This window comes from Taeniopygia guttata, chromosome Z (assembly GCF_048771995.1).
Source record: "Taeniopygia guttata chromosome Z, bTaeGut7.mat, whole genome shotgun sequence".
Classification (NCBI taxonomy): domain Eukaryota; kingdom Metazoa; phylum Chordata; class Aves; order Passeriformes; family Estrildidae; genus Taeniopygia; species Taeniopygia guttata.
This window is the reverse complement of record NC_133063.1, coordinates 23437730-23454409: the sequence shown is the minus strand read 5'-3', so window position 1 is coordinate 23454409 and position 16680 is coordinate 23437730. Positions and strand designations below refer to the sequence as shown.

Sequence of the window (16680 nt, the reverse complement as noted above, 5' to 3'; positions counted from 1 at the left end):
CCTGAAAAAACCTTCTTAAGAATAAAAGGAGTCTTCTTTGCCAGGTAAGTGCCTGCATTGGGATTCCCTGGTAAGGTTCTGGTGGTGAGTGAGCTGCAGGGATGGTTTCTGTCAAAGACATCAGAAGCTGTCCCTATCTCAGACAGAGCCAGTCAGCTCCAAGATGGACCTGCTGCTGCCCAAAGCTCAGCCCCTTAGCCATGCTGTTGACACCTCTGCTATAAGGTATCTAGGAAAGGGTAAAGAACACTGCACAGCAGCTGAGAGGGGTGAGAATAACTGACAGAAACAACTCTGCAGGCCCCACAGTCATTGAGGAAGGACATGTAGGAAGTGCTCCAGGCTCTTAGATATTCCCCAACAGCCCACTGTAAAGCAGGCTGTGCCACTGCAGGCCCACGGAGGTCCACAGTGGAGCAGAGATCCACTGCAGGTCATATGGAACCCTACACTGGAGATGATGCATGGACCTGAAGGAAGATATAGCCCACAGAGAGTCTGTGCTGGAGCACCATTGAAGGAGCTGCAGCACATGGACAGTAATGCTGTTCCAGCATGGAGCCTTCTTTTACTTAGGGGATCATATTAAGTCCTCAAGTGGTTCTTTATGGATGAATAAATTAATATATCAGAAAAGTTATGTAAAAAAATGTGTCATGGTATAGTAAAGCATCACAGAAGGGTTTTGGTTCAAAAGATCCCCAAAGATCACTTGTTTCCAAACCCCTACCATGGACAGGGAACATTCCACTAGACTAAACTGCTCCAAGCTTGATCCAACCTGGCCTTGAAGATATCCAGGGATGGGGCATCCACCTCACCACCCCTTCAGCAAAGAACTTCTGCATATTTAATCTAAATCTCTCATTCCTCATCCTCAAAGTCATTGCCCCTGGTCCTATCACTACAGACCTTTGTAAATAGTACCTCTCCAGCTTTCTTGTAGTCACTCTCCTTTCACTTACTGAAAGGTGTTCATAGAAGGCCACTAAATTGTCAAATTTGCCTTAGTGAAGACACATTGCCTGTCATCTATTGCCTTCTTATCTTCCAAGTTCCCCAGGAGGATCTGCTCCATGATTCTGCTTAGGAAGCACCTGTTGGCCAATGAATGCATTTTCTGGAGGAAAAAAACTATGGACTGTTACTCATACTCCATCTTCAGCAGTAATATATACATGCAGATGTCTTTATCCACACACTTTTCAGCTTGGTGGTTAGGACACACTTCTGGATTAACAGAAAACAGGGAGTTTGATGATACAAAAACCTCTGATACAAGAGAGAACAGAGATAGTATTTGTCCCGTTCCTTCACCTGATCTAACCACTAGGCTATCATAATCCTTTCACTTTCTCTATCTATTACTAAGTGGGTTTTTGCGTTTTGTTTGCTGTGTTGTTGTGTTTTGGGTTTTTTTTTTTTTTCTTTAAGGTGGCCTCTGGATTGCTTTTTACAGGAGAGTGCTTGCTGATCAGTATTTCAAGCAGAAGACAAGTCCTTAGTCTGCCAAATCTTACCAATGAGACACTTCCAAGCACCCACTCTCAAGCATCAGGAATCTAGAAATACTCACCTTACTGGCATTTCCTACTGGAAACAACTCTGCTCAGGAGTACCTAACATTTCTCAAAACTCTGTATAGCTAGGCTAGCTAACAAGCTTCAGTGGCCTAAGTCTTTTTCTGGGGATCCTTATTATTTTCCAAGAGTAATGGATGTTTGCACCAAAAGTAATAATCAGTCTGATCCTCTGTATTACAGTATCTTAGTAACAAAAAACTGAGAAAAGCCATGTAAGCCAGGATCTGTTAAGAGGAAAGCTTTGCAGCAAGGAAATACATATCTTCTAGGTTGTTCAAAAATAAAATTTCTAGTCTTAAAGCACAACTTTTCCAGTTTTCAAACAGTGACTACTTGGCTGATTTCCCCATGTCTGTCTTTTCTCCCAGTACTTATATAGTTAGTTAGGCAAAGTATTTTCAGCAACTCTGAATTACCAAACCCTAAAGTGAAATAACTTTTCAATGGGTCTTTCGCTGACCAAGTTCTTTGCTTCCAGAACTTATTTTTCCCTAACAGTTCACCAGTAGAAGAGTAACTTTTTAGCACATATAAAACTCTGAGTTTATCTTCAAATGTTGCAGTATCACAGGCATATTTCAACTTTCTGGTTGAAACTGCAAAATAAACCATGACTATTCCTTAACAGATGTGTTAAATCAGCCTTAGAAGTCTAGAAAAATCCATCTAGCAAATATCATTCTCTTATCTTCCACACAGAAAGGCAGTGCTATTTGAAACTGGCAAACCACACAAACTGGTATCTGGCATGTGTTTGAAGTTCTCCTGCACAGCCACAGAGTAGATAATTTTCACATTTATTAACCTCCAAGTTCTTTTCTAAATCAAACTCTGTCAAACACATCACATAAAGTCATTTATATTTGAGACAAGTTTCAATGTTTCAGGAAGGCTGGCTTCCCAAATTTCAAAGATCCCACTCACAGATGTCAAAACAGCTTCTCCAGATTCTCACAAAGAACTTCAATTCAACTTTGCAGAGATGAGAGGTTTTGCAAAAAACATCTGCCAAGTTCATTTGGCTCAGCCTCTGGAGGCTTGATCTGTTCTAATCACAACTGCCAGAAGGGTAAAATTTTCTTCCACAGAAAGAATGAGACAACCAAGATAAGCCAGTAAGTATAAAAAATCGAATTTCTCACACATTGAACCATAAGAGGCACATTACATTACTCTATACAACAAAAAATGTTTTACATAGCAAGAAGAGTTTTGTTACTGATCGAATCAAACCTTGTTCACCAAGACAAAGATGGATTCAATAAGAATTTCGATACTCCACGGAAAAAAACAACAGACTTGGCTTGTTACTTAGAGAAATATGATCCAGAAGGGATATTGGAAAGATTCAGGCTAATCAGATAGAGGAAAACAGCACCGAGAAAGACCTATACAACAATGCAGAAACACTGTTACAAACAGATGGAAAGGGTACACCAATATCAGAAGTAGTTTGTATGAGAAAGAAAACTACCTATTTTGTTGTGGTTATGATACAGATATCCCCCAATCTTCCTGCTTGTGACTGACTATAAGGAAACAATAGAAGCGCCAAACCTCCAGCATTTTCAAAGCTAACCAATACTCTATAAAGTTCCCACGTTCTGGAAAACACCATAAAAACAAAGACAAATGTAACACGGGACATGCAGTCTTTACATCTCTCTCATTTCTGCTCCTGACATGTAATCACTTCTCAGCCTCGGCGCTTTTGCTGCTGCTTCCCCCCCCACCCCGCCCCCCATTTTGATTACAGACAGCCATCTCCCCTGCTCCAACTTATTACTGAATTTATCACAAGGTTTTGGGACGCTAACAGAGTGCTCCAAGCGCAGCGCTCCAAGAAGCGCTCTGTCACGTCCCTCCCCATCCGCGTTTAGGCGTTCACCTGTACCAAAGCGCCTCGCCCGGCGCGGGCAGCAGCGCACGCCTCAGCCTCGCGCCGCCGGCGTGCGGCACCGGGGCGGAACGGCCGGACAAAGCGCTGCCCGCGCACACGAGCCGCGCCCGCCCTGGGCGTGCCCGAGCACCGCCGGGCAGCCCGCGGGGCTCTGCCCGCGCCGCCCGCCCACTGCGGCACCGCTCCTCCGGGAGCGCCCCGCGCCGCAGCCCCCGCGCTGCCCGCCGCGTCCGGCCGGGCCGAGATGGGAAGGAAGGGAATGAAGGAAAGGCGGGAAAGGCAGAAGGGAGCGGCCACCTCACCTGCCCGCGGTGGCCCCGCAGCCCCCCGGGAGGCGGCGCCGCCGCTGCCCCGCCCCCTCCTCTCCCTCCCGCCACTTCCGGGGGCGCCACAAAAGTCCCGGCGAGCCGCCGGGGCCGCGGCTGTGCTTGGTCTGGCCGGGGAGCGGCGGCCCCCGCGCCGGGCCCTGCCGGTACCTCTGCGGGAGCAGGTGCGTGCCCGCGGCACGGCGGGTTCTGCCGGGCGTGCCCCACGGGCCGGGAGCGCGGCGGGGGCGGCGGCGAGAAGCAAAAAGGTCGCGTTGGCGTCGCCTCGTGCATGCGCGGGGCGCGAGGCCCTGGGGACGGCCGCTCGCCGCCGCCGCTCTCGGCGTGCCGTGCGCGGGCGCGGTGCACGCCGGGACGTGTAGTGCGGCGGGCGGGCGGGAGGATGCGGAGGTGCCTTCCCGGCGGGAATCGGTGGGATTCTGGATGGGGCCGGCGTGACCGGCTTCGCCTCATAGGCGCCGGCCCCAGCCCTCTGTCGCAATTGCAAAACCAGGGAGGAGTGTAGGCGAGTCTCTCAGTCTGATCTGCGCCTTTTTGGAAGCACCTGGTTAGAAGAGCGGCGTTCTGAAGCTGCGTGCTGGAGACAGCTTGTACGGGAACTGGAGGGGAGTTTCTTATGTGACCATATAGTGACACGACAAGAGAGCAAATTTAGACCAGTTACTAGAAGAAAAATCTTTACGGAGAGGATGGTGAGGCGCTAGAACAGGTTTCCCGGAAAAGCTGTGTCTGCCCCGTTCCTGGAAGTGAACCCAAGTGGGTTTGGGGCTCTGAGGAATCTCATCTAGTGGAAGGTGTTCCTGGAACCGGCAGCAGTTTCGAAGTTGATGAACTTTAAAATCAGTCCCAACCCAAACCATTCTGTGACTGTGATTCAGGGCTCCACAGGCAATTCCTGTTTCTTTCAGGAAGAGCGGTCAGAAGTAGGGGAGTTTGTCAAAAGCTGGACTTAAATAATAGTTTTGCAGTTAGGATTGTGTTTGTTTGTAGGAGAAAATGGGCATTAAAGGATGAAATAGCTTAGTTTTAGCAGGTGTGACTATTTTGGCCAAGCCACTAAAGCTAAAGACCACTAGTTATATGGAAGCTTCATTTTCTTTGCTAAAATATGTTCTCATGTAGACTTTTTGAGCTTCTAAGGTACTAAAAAATGGATAGCTGATGTTATGTCTTTGATTTTTAGATTACCAGATGCATTATGAGTATTGAGAGACATAGCATATGAATTATCTGAATAAATGAGAAAACCAGAAGATTTTATAAATTGTTCTTTTCAGGGCTGTTTTATCTGGCATTTTTAAGAGTAGACCAAACAAAGTAAATTAGGTGGTGGGGGAACAGATTAGTAGGGGCACAATAAATTAAATATCCAGGAAGGAAGCTCATATTGGGCAGCAATCCAGCAGACTTAAGTACTTAACTGTTTGCTGGATCAGGATAATACTAAATCAATGTATGTGGGTGCTACATTGAGCATTCTTTCCTCATTGGTTTACCTAAGCTCTTTAAAATGCTTGTAACAGAAACAGCTATTGCAGAAACGTGGATAGCATGTCTGCTTAGCAGAAGTGTATGCTGTGGTCCTGCTTAGAAGTTTTTGTTGCTGTGCAACTTCATTTTATTAAAATGGGCAGTTTTGGACTCCATGGAAAATATTTGCTGCTTCAGGCAAGTTTCAAAAGTACTGGAAGAATAAAGATTGTTCTGTGAGATCTTTTCTTTCCATCTGTGAAAGTCTGTGTCAAGCCAAAAGAATCCATTATCCCTGTAGTTAAGTGACAGGCCATACTGGGCTGGTTTTGCCTTCAGGTAACTTAAGTGTAGCACTGACCTTGAGGAGGCCCCTGAGTAAAACTTGAATGTGTGCCCCTGGCAGATGGGATATTTTAATTGCCCTTCATCAATGTTCTTTTACTGTCAGAAATACTAGTTAATTGACTTCTTTCAAAAACAGAAACATGAATTTACTTCATGGTAGGCTCACCTCCTTTTCTGCTGTTAGTTATCCAATTTACCAGCTCAGTGGGTTGGTTTAGCATTTGCTGTCAGATATAAATTTACAGGAAACTGCTGTGTCAGAACAGTCCTGTGTTCTGGCTCCTCTCCTTCCCTGTTCTGAAACACCGTCTTTCTTCACAGGCCAGAGCGTGGTGTTGGGAAGTACATCAGTGTTAGTTCTCTCAGGTAGGAAAATTTTACTTTTAAGCACTAATGCTGTATGACAGGAGACTTGGCTTGTTTTGAAAATCAGCTCTGATGTTGTATAAAACGAAGTATTCAATGAGGCAAAAGTCTTGTCACATTTTGAATGGAAAGTTCCTGTCATGCATTTGCCATTGCTAACAGCAATGCTTAGCTCAGTGTGCAGGTTCCAAAAATAACATATAGCATTCTATTTTCTGGGAGGAAAGGATGAAATGAAAGAGGGCATAATCACTCTTAAGAGGTCTTTGCCTCCTTCCTACCACCAGCATAGTAAAGTTAGGTCAGAATCTATAAATTAAAAAATAGGCATCTTGTCCTACACATTTTGTTTTCAAATAGCATCCCTACATAATGAGATGATGTGCACTCCAGAGTGACTGGATACTGTCTCTTCCCCATAATTATAAGTCACTTGGCACATATGGCAGACAAACTAATTACTCTTTTTAGCAGGCTACATAATGTCACAGTCTGGCAATGGAACAGTGCCAGAAATAAATTTACTTAATACTGTGAGTAAGGAATAAATTTTCTTAATGCTGTAGATTACCAGTATTCACTATGGAATTATGACATGGCAGACCCCAAGCTTGATCCTGCTCCTGCAGTCATTGATGAGCGCAGGATTAAACTGCTGCCTCTTCTGTGTTGCTGGAAAAGACTTGGGGAAAAAACCAAACCAGTCAAATGATGTAGAGGCTGCATCAATAATCCTTCCTGTGAATATTTCAATTTTCATTATTACATAATTATTTTGATGCTATTCTTGCTAAACCCAAACAGGTTCTGTATCAGTGGCTCATTTTACTAATGACATTATTGCTTATTAATGTTATCAGGGAAGTCAGCTTGTGTCAAGGAACGAATTGTTACCTTGCATGCAGTCTGGTTTGGAATTTCAAATCTAATTGTGTGATTAATTAGTGAAAAAATAACTTTCCATTTGTTTCTCTCTGGGAAATTGGTTTTTTCCTCTTTGCCTATGTAGCTTTTTCACAGCTAAGGTGGATCTTTGGACAATCTCAAGCACAACCAAATTTGAGAGGTATCCAAGAATGAGAAGAACAATTTCTTTGATACCATTTCCTTCCCTGTCCAATGAGTGTAGTAGAAGCCTCCATTGTATGGAAATTTTAAAATATAGTTTGACAAAATCAACCCTGCTTAGAACAAAATTAGTGTTCCAGGCAGTGCTCCTTGTTGCTAAAGTTGATGGTGGATGTGTATAGTGGGTGGTGTAAGCTCAGGATGCCTCTGAGCTACAAAGAAATCTGTAAAAACTTGGCGATGTTCTTCTCTGACTATTTATCTAATAAATTCTGTCCATTTTGTTCAGATTGGCAATGGTTCGTAGTGGAAAAAGTGGTGGGCTCCACCTGAAGCAGATTGCATACTATAAGCGAACAGGGGAATACCATCCCACAACATTATCAAGTGAAAGAAGTGGAATCAGGAGAGCTGCCAAAAAATTTGTTTTCAAGGGTAAAATTTTCTATGCTAAAAATACATACTAAGGTGAAGATCTGCTAATATGGAAAAAAGTGAGATCTTGCTCTGTGCATTCTGTGATTTTAATAAGCGTTCTCTATGACACAAATGCTCTGCAAATCCCTGGTTAATATATAACGGGATGTTTCTAGAAATGGAAGCTCAAACTGCTTTAGTCCATTCCAGGACAGATTTATTTATCTATATAAAAGCCAAACCTTGTTTTATATCTTTTTTTATACTGTACAAATATGTAGTCACTGCAATCCATAATTTAAGGGATTATAGAAAGGGAAACAGATCTGCAGCTAGAGACAAGGAATGCTTCATCCAGTCTGGAGGATGACTGGCAGGAGTACAAGGACAATTTTGCCATCAGTCACCCGGGAGCCCGCAGGCCCTTCCCGACTTTATTGCAGCCCTGGGAGATAAATGAGCCTTTACGAGGCATTGTAGTCTGCTGTGCTGCCTCCATCCCACTGAAACTGCCACTGTTGTGTAGAGAGAAGGTAGGGAGGAGTTAAATCTTTGACTGTCAGTGTCAGGTTGCTGGCAGGCACCCAACAGCTTCACAAACAATGGTTTCAACACTCCTACCTCTCCTTTCCAACCCCAGTGTTAGTTTGTGTTTCAGTCAGATTTCCTATGGGAATGCTGTTTGCATTCTGGCTTGCCTTTGTAACTCCTTGTGTCCAGATAATAAACATGGCTGTTTAGAGGACATAATTAAAATGTTTGTAAACAAAAAGATATTTTTACAAAAGTGAACTTACTGTAATAAATTCTGTTCTGAGTCATGCTTAGTAGTTTAGTAAACTAAACAGAAGACAAAGCACTTGCTTATAATTTGCTGGTACTTCTTTCAGAAAACAAGTTGTTCTATGTTGGAAAAGACAGAAAACAAATGCGCCTGGTAATTGTTTCAGATGAAGAGAAGAAAAAGGTCCTCGAGAAATGCCACAAAAATGCTGCTGGCACTCATCATGGTATATCAAGGACACTGACTTTAGTGGAGTCTAATTACTACTGGACCTCTGTAACAAACGATGTCAAGCATTGGGTATGGCTTCATAGCTACAGGATACTTTATGTAATCTGTTACAAGTGTTTGGTAATCCCATGAACTTTGATACAGCAAGTGCCCAGCCTGTTTCATGAGGAGGAAATGTAAGCTTGCAATCACACTGCAACTGGTCATCTTGGCAATGCATGGTGTTTCTTTTTACTCTTTTATTACTTCTTACTCGTTTACTGGCTTGCACACCACTATGGTGTGCTGGGGAGCCATAATCTCTTTTGGTAGGACATCCAGTCCTGATGAGCAGCCACCGAGAGAGATTTCTTGTGCAAGGACTCCTCTTTTTTTTTTTTTTTTTTTTTTTTTTTTTTTTTTAATGCAGTGTGCCACACATCCACAAGGATGTGTGACCAGAGTAGCTGCTAGCAGATAAGAATATGAAAATGGTGTCTCTGCTTTACAATAAATTGTGTTCAGGAAATAGTTAAACACATCAAAGCTTGGAAAAGTTCCTTCTCCTCCACCCAAAGATACAGGTGCAGGAACCCCTAGCAGAATTTTATTCTTCAGGAAACTATGTAAATGTCCTTCAAGGCCAAATTACTGTTGCTATGCGCTTGCTGCATCATGTGAATATTTTGGGTTCATATGCAACTCTTACATGAAGTGAAAATGGGTTTTTCCTTTCAATTTGGATTGGACAAAGGTGCTCTGTCCCATAGGTTAAGTTGTTGTGCATGGAAGATAATGTACACTTCCAGTGTTTTTCAGCCACAGCATACATAGATGAGCCAAAAGGAGAATGATTAGGACTTCCTTTCACTCCCAGTTGCTTCCTACTTCCTTTATTATTTACAGATAGTAATGGATTTTAAAATTTGTACTGTGGACTTGAAAGAGCACAGTACTTTGAGAATGGAGAGAATTCAGCTATGAGTTCTTTTACATGTCCCTCTCCTGGCCTTCAGTACCATTTGGTTTTATTTTGGTTTTATGCTGCTTCTGAAAAATCCAAGTGTAAAAAATTGCAAGAAAAGTGATAAATTTGTTTTGCATTGCCTGGTCTGACCTGATTTACAGAGAAATAGTGGAGATCTGTGATTCTGATGGTTGTCCTCACCTCACCATCACTTTTCATTGATAACACCTTCCCTGATGTCTTCTCTAGGTGCATGCTTGCCAGCATTGCCAGATGGCAAAGAACATAGCCACCAGAGTGCCCAAAATACACCCTATCAAAGCAGAGGACCCATGGACAGCAGTCACTATAGAGCTAATGGGACCTTTCAATGTTACAAATAGAAGTCACAAATACGTCATTATTATGACAGATTTGTTTACAAGATGGACTGTTATCTTACCACTGCATGACACTTCAGCAGCTGAAATTGCTAAGGCAATCATAAATGTGTTTTTCCTATATGGGCCACCTCAAAAGATGCCTATTGATCAGGGGAAGGAGCTTGTTTATCAGGTAATTATTTACATGGCTGGTTAATAACTCTTTTCTTCTTGTTTTTTCCCTTCAAGAAAAATACATTTTCCCTTATATTAGATTTGAATTTTAAGCTATTTTTGAGAAAGACTTTAGTACTTTTTTCATTAATTGAAAAAGTAAAGATGTTTGCGCAATACAAAAAATGTCAAACCAATTATTTGCAATTGTAATGCTATGCAATGCTTCCCAGGACTTTATTCTTTGTAAAAAGAGCAAAGTACAATTATTTCCTGGCAGTCATAGTGCAGGTTTTGTCACTCACTTGGATTGGCATAAATTTGCACACTGCATTTTGATGTATGTCATTCATCCATGTTGCCCAGTATAGCAATAGCTAAGGATATTTTTGATGTTGGCTTATATTGATTATGAAGGACTTACCACACTGTTCCTCTAAGAGAAGATGAAATCATCAGATTGTGACATGGAGGTAATGACAGATTGAGTTAAGTGACAAAAATGTGGTTAGAAACCATCAATCACTGGCTTCTAAGCCCTACTTAATGCTGTAGCTCTCATTCACAGTCCTGGTGTGTTCTGTGCCAATATGTATGTAAGATTTTTCCCAGTCACCATCATGTCAGCCAAAAGCGTGGAAATCTGAGGTTTTTTACTTGCAATTGGATGCAAAACAGGAGAAATGTTCACTAATTGTGTTTTTCTTCTTTTGAAGATAAACAAAGAACTGTTTGCACTGTTTGGAATGAAGCAAATTGTATTGGCTTATCCTCAGACACATGGTATAAACGAAAGAATGTCCAAGACAATAAAAACTTTCCTTAACAAGTATTGCATGGACCATCCAAATGATTGGGACGAACATTTATGTGCTATAGCCTATGCTTTCAATTTGACAAATTTGGTATGTGAAGATTCTTCTTCTTTTGACTGAAGTCCTCCAAAATGTCAGCAAAACTGTATGCTAAATTTGCTTTATTTTGGTCCCCATATAAATAGGAGCCAGATCAAAACACCCCATATTTCCAAATGTTCAACCGTAACCCACGTGTTGTTGAGCCCATGAACATATGTGTGGAAGGAGAATACAATAGTTTTGCCAAAATATTTGAAGCAACTAAAAAACTCAGTCAAGTACTGGAAGAAGACAACACCCCAGGTTGCCAGGTAAATATTATGTGTTTGAACTTTACTAGTAAGAAGACTGAATATAAGGATGAAAAGGTCTGAGGCATAAAGTATAACTAACTTTTTAAAATAATGTGGGGGTTTGAGTGGTGGTTTTCAGTTTGTTTTCCTTCTCCTGTGATCCCTTAATTTCAGTGTAACATATGTGTATTTGGAGGGAGTGACCTTAAAAGAGACTTAGTGTCAGAAGTTTGTTATGTCTGACTTAGAGGGCAGAATAGAGAAGTTGAAAACGATTGCCTATGGAGTAGTGAATTATGAAGATAAAAGCAATTTCTTCATCATTTGTCAGTCCCACATAATTACAAACTACACACATCTAAAACCACTCAATGTCATGCTTAAGCACTGTTAACCAATGCTACAGAACTGCATAATTACTTTTAGAAAAAAAAAAAGTAAATCACATTTTTCTTTCTGTAGGCAGATAAAAAAACTTCAGATGAACAAAATATCAGAACCAAAATCACAGTCAAAAGGAAGTCAAAACAATTAAATACCCTTCAACTTAAAGTTGGTCATGAAGTCCTCAGGCAAAGAAAAAACTGGTGGAAAGATGGTCGTTTCCAGTCGGAATGGATTGGTCCTTGTATCATAGATTACATCACGGAAAATGGCTGTGCAATATTAAGAGATTCCACAGGATCCAGGCTGAAAAGACCCATCAAGATGTCTCACCTCAAGCCATATATAAGAGGATCCAGTGAAAAAGGTGTATATAATTGGTTTTAAGTTTGTATTTTTATATATGTAAAAAGAGCTGGGACTTTTTTTTGTTTTTTTAACTTCTCTGTTGTGGTGTTAGGTTATTAGAATGAAAACCAGTGGGAGTTATATTAGCCACTAATTAGACACACACTAATGTAATAGCTGAATAGCTAAGTAAGGAGAATAGTGAGTGTGAGTGACGTCAAACTATGCAAAGCATGGAACAGAGCTCATGAATAATGATCAAAGTCTTTAGAAATAACCTCTATTAAAGTTACTTCTAATCACTGGGTTGGATCTATTTGTGCTGGCTGATAGAAGTATAAGAACATGCTAAATATAAGCAGGCTGACTGGTATTCAAGGAGCGTTTCCTGACTATTTTGGTGTAGGCAGAATTCACATTAATTTTGCTTATGCAATGGAAACTTTTTTTTTTACAACATTGGAGTGTCTTCTGAAGCCTTAAAATAGAAAGACTACATCAGGGAATTGATTTTGGAATAGTTTATTTTAATTGTCCTATTAAAGAAGTCAGCATTTCTCTTACCAAAGTAAGTAGAATTGTCATACTCTGTGGTAGGATGGTTAGAAATTTCCAAAGATTTGGATTACCAGCTTCTGCTCTTTGTCTTACATATTCAGCATGCCCTTTTGTAAACCAAACAGTGGCAGCTGTTTCTTTTCTGCTCATGCTGTCTTTGAGTCACCAGAGGCATTTGAAAAAAATTAAATACTTAGTATATGGAAGACTTCTCTCACAGAACAAGCTGCTTTTTACTTCAGAATTCTTGAAGAGCAGAACAATTTCCACATTATTGGCACATGTGATCAAACTTTGGTTCATGTAAATAGATAAACTATGTTGAGATGGTAATTTCATCCATCACCTCTTCAAGCTGAGAGATTTGAAAAGCTGAAACTAAATATGGAATTTCATGTAACAAGTTGAAATATTTATGTCAGTCATCAGTTATGGATTTTGTAACTAAGATACTGATGTCATGTCATGTTAGGAGGCCTCTACGTTTTTTTGGACAATCACTCTGTGCCTCCTGATTCCATGTGTCAAGCATGTAGATAATGAACAGCTATTACAATAACTTTTGGTAAATTGTGTCACTGTATAAAAATGTGAAAATAGCGGTCTTTGTAGTATTAGAGCCTAATACGTTTACCGCTGAATACTGCAGAAGCAGTGCATAAATGTAGAATTCCCTTTTTCAGGAAGTGGCTGTCTTGGTCTTTGGTTGTTTGTTTTGTTTTTTTTTTCCACTTGCCTACTTTACTTACTTTTTAAACATTTATGGTTTGAGGAAAACCTGTTGTGTGTTAAACTAAGATTTCCCAGTGAGAGCATGAAGAAACCACATTGATCCATGTGCACGCACAAAATGAAAGAATCTACATATCAATTGTTTCAAGCTAGTAGCTGTATTGAAGCATTTGTTCAGTAAGTGGCTGAGATAGACATCAAGCTAATCACTGACCTAGGAAAGAAAAGCTCTAAATGTGGATCATCTCAGGGGTTATTTTGTGGATGTAACAAACATTTGATATTTGATGCCAGATACTTGATCCTCAGTGAAACTGGGAAATTCACATAATCAGTTTGCTGTCACTCAAATGTTCTTGTCCTCTTTTGGAAATTGTTTTGAAAAGTAAGTTAGCACCTCAGTAACATTTCAAGTATGGCTTCAGAGATCTGACCTAATGGCTACTTTCCTTTTGCAGGCAACCATTACATTCTACAAGGTGCAGTAGTTTTTGACCATGACTATATTGGCTTATCTGAAACATCTAATAATTCAAGTCAAGGGGACTCTGTTGCTGAAAAAGAAATAAATGCCTACGAAAGAGATATCATATCTGCTGTACAGATTTCACCTGCAGTCTGCAAAGACCAAGAATCAGCAGAATGCAAACATGAGTCTGAGCTGAGAGAAGATCATTGCATTGAACCAAACACTGAAGAGCCACAGCAATGGCCTTCACCTTGTTGGAACCTTCAGACAAAGACAGAGGGTACTTAAGCATAGTCTTCTATCACATTTCCTTGCCAAACAGTTTGAAACTACTGGGGCAAACTGAAAAAAAAATGTAATAGCTCCAACTTCCTTAGCCCAATCCACTTTACTCCTTTATGAATCTAAGAGTGTTTCAAGTATCCAATTTGTCTGGGTGTTAAGAAAAAGCACTAGTACATATTCTGATCATGCGTTTAAATTCCAGATTTTGTTGGTAGAATGGCAATGTGGCCATGCCTTATTGTTATCCTCTCAGGACACAATGCATCTTTTTACTGTAAGGACCTTTTCCATTTAACCCTTGGATGACTCATTCCTAATGTGCACTGTGAGATGAAAAACCTAAGCAAGTTGGTGTAAATTTTCCCTCCACTACAGAGAAGCTCATGTCTTCCTTTTTCTATTATATAACAGTTTTCTATTCATTCTGGGAAGCTGCAGCATCTGTCTTGTACAACTTTTAATTTCTAATCTAATCCATTTAAGATCTCACAAAACAATAAAACTGCCAAAATCAAAGTACATGTAGTGTTCTATGCATGAAACAATGAGGGCTTCAGCTGTTCCCTGCTCATCAAAAATCTACTAGTGTAGGCACTTTTAATATCTCAAGCATGTGAAAAAAAATCTTAAGAGCATTTAATATTAATATGTGCTTTTTCACAAACATCTGGTTTCTCCATTACAGTTACCTCTTCACTGAGGCTGTGCATGTTGGGAGATTTTCCATGGACAGTGAGCTATGAGAGGTGAAGCAGTGGTATTAGCTTATTATCTGATTTCCTTGAGTAAGTGTTACTGGTCTGGACTTCCTGCTCAGAAGACTGTTTCTCAAAGTCAGCAGCACAGGAATTTTTTGACATAGAAAACTGATGCATCAAAGTCAGTTTTTGTTGTTGTTTTGGTTTTGTTGATTTGGGGTTTTTTTGTGGTTTTTTTTGTGTTTATTTTTTGTTTTGGTTTGTTGTTTTTTTTTTTTTTTTTTTCTTTGTAGGGGATTGACTTGAAAAAAAACTAGCAGAAAACTGAATTGAGGAATTCAGCAACTTATGGATGATGCTGTGGAAGATTTGCTTATCTTGCTCTCTGAATTTGTGTTTTCCCTCTAATTTCTGCTTCTGAATGTCATGTGACTTCTAACACAGGTGGATGAAAGTACTATTTATTAGGAGTTTTCAGTTAATTTTAGGTAATTATATGTGGCTGATTAGTTACCTACCTCCTACAGATACTTACATGTACAGTACAGTATGTCTTTAATATCATGGGATGTATCTGTGAGACAAGAGCTCAGCACCATGACAGAGTCCTGTCTTAAACTTCAAATGAAAAATAATTAATACTCAAATCATTTTGTGTCTTCCGAAAATACAGTCCTACAGATACAGTTTTTCTCCACCAAGACTTCAGAGTCTGAGTACATTGCTGTTTATCTTGGTAAAAAAACTATGTAGAAATTTTGAATGAAAACCAGCACACCAAAAGCTTTAATTTGAAGAGGAAGGCTCTTCCAGATAGACATAACTAGACAGTAAACTGAATTTTAAAGCATTTGATTCTAGAGCAGTTAATCCTGAGAATCACATTCCCTGGTCAGTTCTCCTTTCAACTTGTGTGTAGATGAAGGGATCTGCAGCAACCTTGCTGCACTGGTAGCAGAAGTAGGTGTGCCAGTAAACAATAACTGTTGTAAGAAATACAGCATGTCCTCAGTGCCAGGCAGTGCTGCCCTCTTACAGACTCCTAGTGAAATGATGAGCAGATCACTTGGATACAACTTTCTATAAATCTGTATTACCACATACTACTCATTACTCACATGGGTGAGCCCTTTCTTGGGTGCTTGAGAAGCATCTCAATACTCATCAGTAGAATTGGAGAATTCAGAGCTGCAGCTGGTGGCAAGAATTGATGCCTTGAATATGTAAAGTGATATCCGAGTAAGTGGGCTAAAAGGGGATAAATCAGATTTCACAAATTCAGTACCTAAATTAGTTGATTATTCTTCGCAATTGATGCCTTTAATTTCCTTATGCCTCACTTCCCCCTTCTGTACAGAGTAACACCATATCAGATTTCTGACAAACTGCAAAAAATACTCATTACACTTCACAAAGCTGGCAGACATAGTGATAAAAGCACCAGTAGAAAAGCCCTTAAGAAAATGAGTTGTGGTTTGTGCAGCATTTCAGTGATATGCAGTATATAATACCTGTGCTTCCCTATGATTCTGAATCTTTTCCTAGTCAGAAGCATGATGCACCACTCCCATAGAATAAAGACCAAGAAGAAGGAAAGCAGAGCGCATAGTTACAGTGTCATACCGGCAAACAATTTTTCAGAGTCTTAGCTGTCGTGTGTTCGTCTCCAGAGACACTCAGGATTTGTGCTGGAGCGTCGGACGCACAGTGGCAGCCTGGATCCGCGGGGAGCTGCTGCTGCCCTGCCCTTCCGAGGACTTCTTTCCAAAACGATGTTCGCAGCAGAATTTTTGGTAATTTTCACATGGAATTGTCGGTAATCACAGGAGCATGAATACATTTCTGAGAGCAACATGACCCGCATTGTGTGAGGGCTGCATGACTGACCTGTCATGTGAGCCAGAATACAAAAATACCCTACTTGTGCTTTAGGTGGTTTTATACCACAGCTACCAACTGTGGTAAATTTTACCTTCCAATCACCCTTCAGTACTCGTTATGCCTTGGTTGCTGTGAGCAGGATCTCCCAGGCAAGTGCCTGGAATAATGCCATGCCTCCGCTTCTTTATGTGAGGCACAGT

At 40.8% G+C, this 16680-nt stretch overlaps 2 protein-coding genes across 14 annotated transcripts in view; one reads left to right on the top strand and one right to left on the bottom strand.

Annotated features, from left to right (window-relative positions):
• PPIP5K2 (diphosphoinositol pentakisphosphate kinase 2) overlaps window positions 1-4097 on the bottom strand; it is a 47210-nt gene extending 43113 nt beyond the window's left edge. For 4 of the 7 annotated variants that reach the window (XM_072922148.1, XM_072922152.1, XM_072922155.1 and 1 more), the window contains exon 1: window positions 3786-3923. The gene's annotated coding sequence lies outside the window, so the exon portion shown is untranslated. Of the gene's footprint in view, window positions 1-3471; window positions 3609-3785; window positions 3924-3959 lie in introns of those variants that run through there. The other 3 variants (XM_030258757.4, XM_030258765.4, XM_072922154.1) reach the window with 2 other exon arrangements.
• Window positions 3841-14417, top strand: GIN1 (gypsy retrotransposon integrase 1). 7 transcript variants are annotated; one of them, XM_072922175.1, is made up of 9 exons: window positions 3841-3973; window positions 5949-5993; window positions 7351-7496; window positions 8369-8562; window positions 9689-9994; window positions 10692-10880; window positions 10976-11143; window positions 11588-11876; window positions 13606-14417. In XM_072922175.1, the coding sequence occupies exons 3-9, from the start codon at window positions 7358-7360 to the stop codon at window positions 13902-13904; spliced, it is 1584 nt and encodes a 527-aa protein (XP_072778276.1). In that variant the 5' UTR covers window positions 3841-3973; window positions 5949-5993; window positions 7351-7357; the 3' UTR covers window positions 13905-14417. The 7 variants fall into 7 exon arrangements, with proteins under 7 accessions (XP_072778276.1, XP_072778270.1, XP_072778274.1 ...); XM_072922170.1 differs by having other exon boundaries at window positions 3885-3973; window positions 8429-8562; XM_072922169.1 differs by lacking the exon at window positions 5949-5993 and having other exon boundaries at window positions 3860-3973.
• The last annotated feature ends 2263 nt before the right edge of the window (window positions 14418-16680 follow it).

Coding starts and splice junctions, on each gene's coding strand:
- GIN1 (XM_072922175.1), top strand. CDS start 7,358: ATGGTTCGTAGTGGAAAAAGTGGTGGGCTCCACCTGAAGCAGATTGCA. Junction 10,881..10,975: donor CTTTCAATTTGACAAATTTG/GTATGTGAAGAT, acceptor CCATATAAATAG/GAGCCAGATCAAAACACCCC. Junction 11,144..11,587: donor ACAACACCCCAGGTTGCCAG/GTAAATATTATG, acceptor TTCTTTCTGTAG/GCAGATAAAAAAACTTCAGA.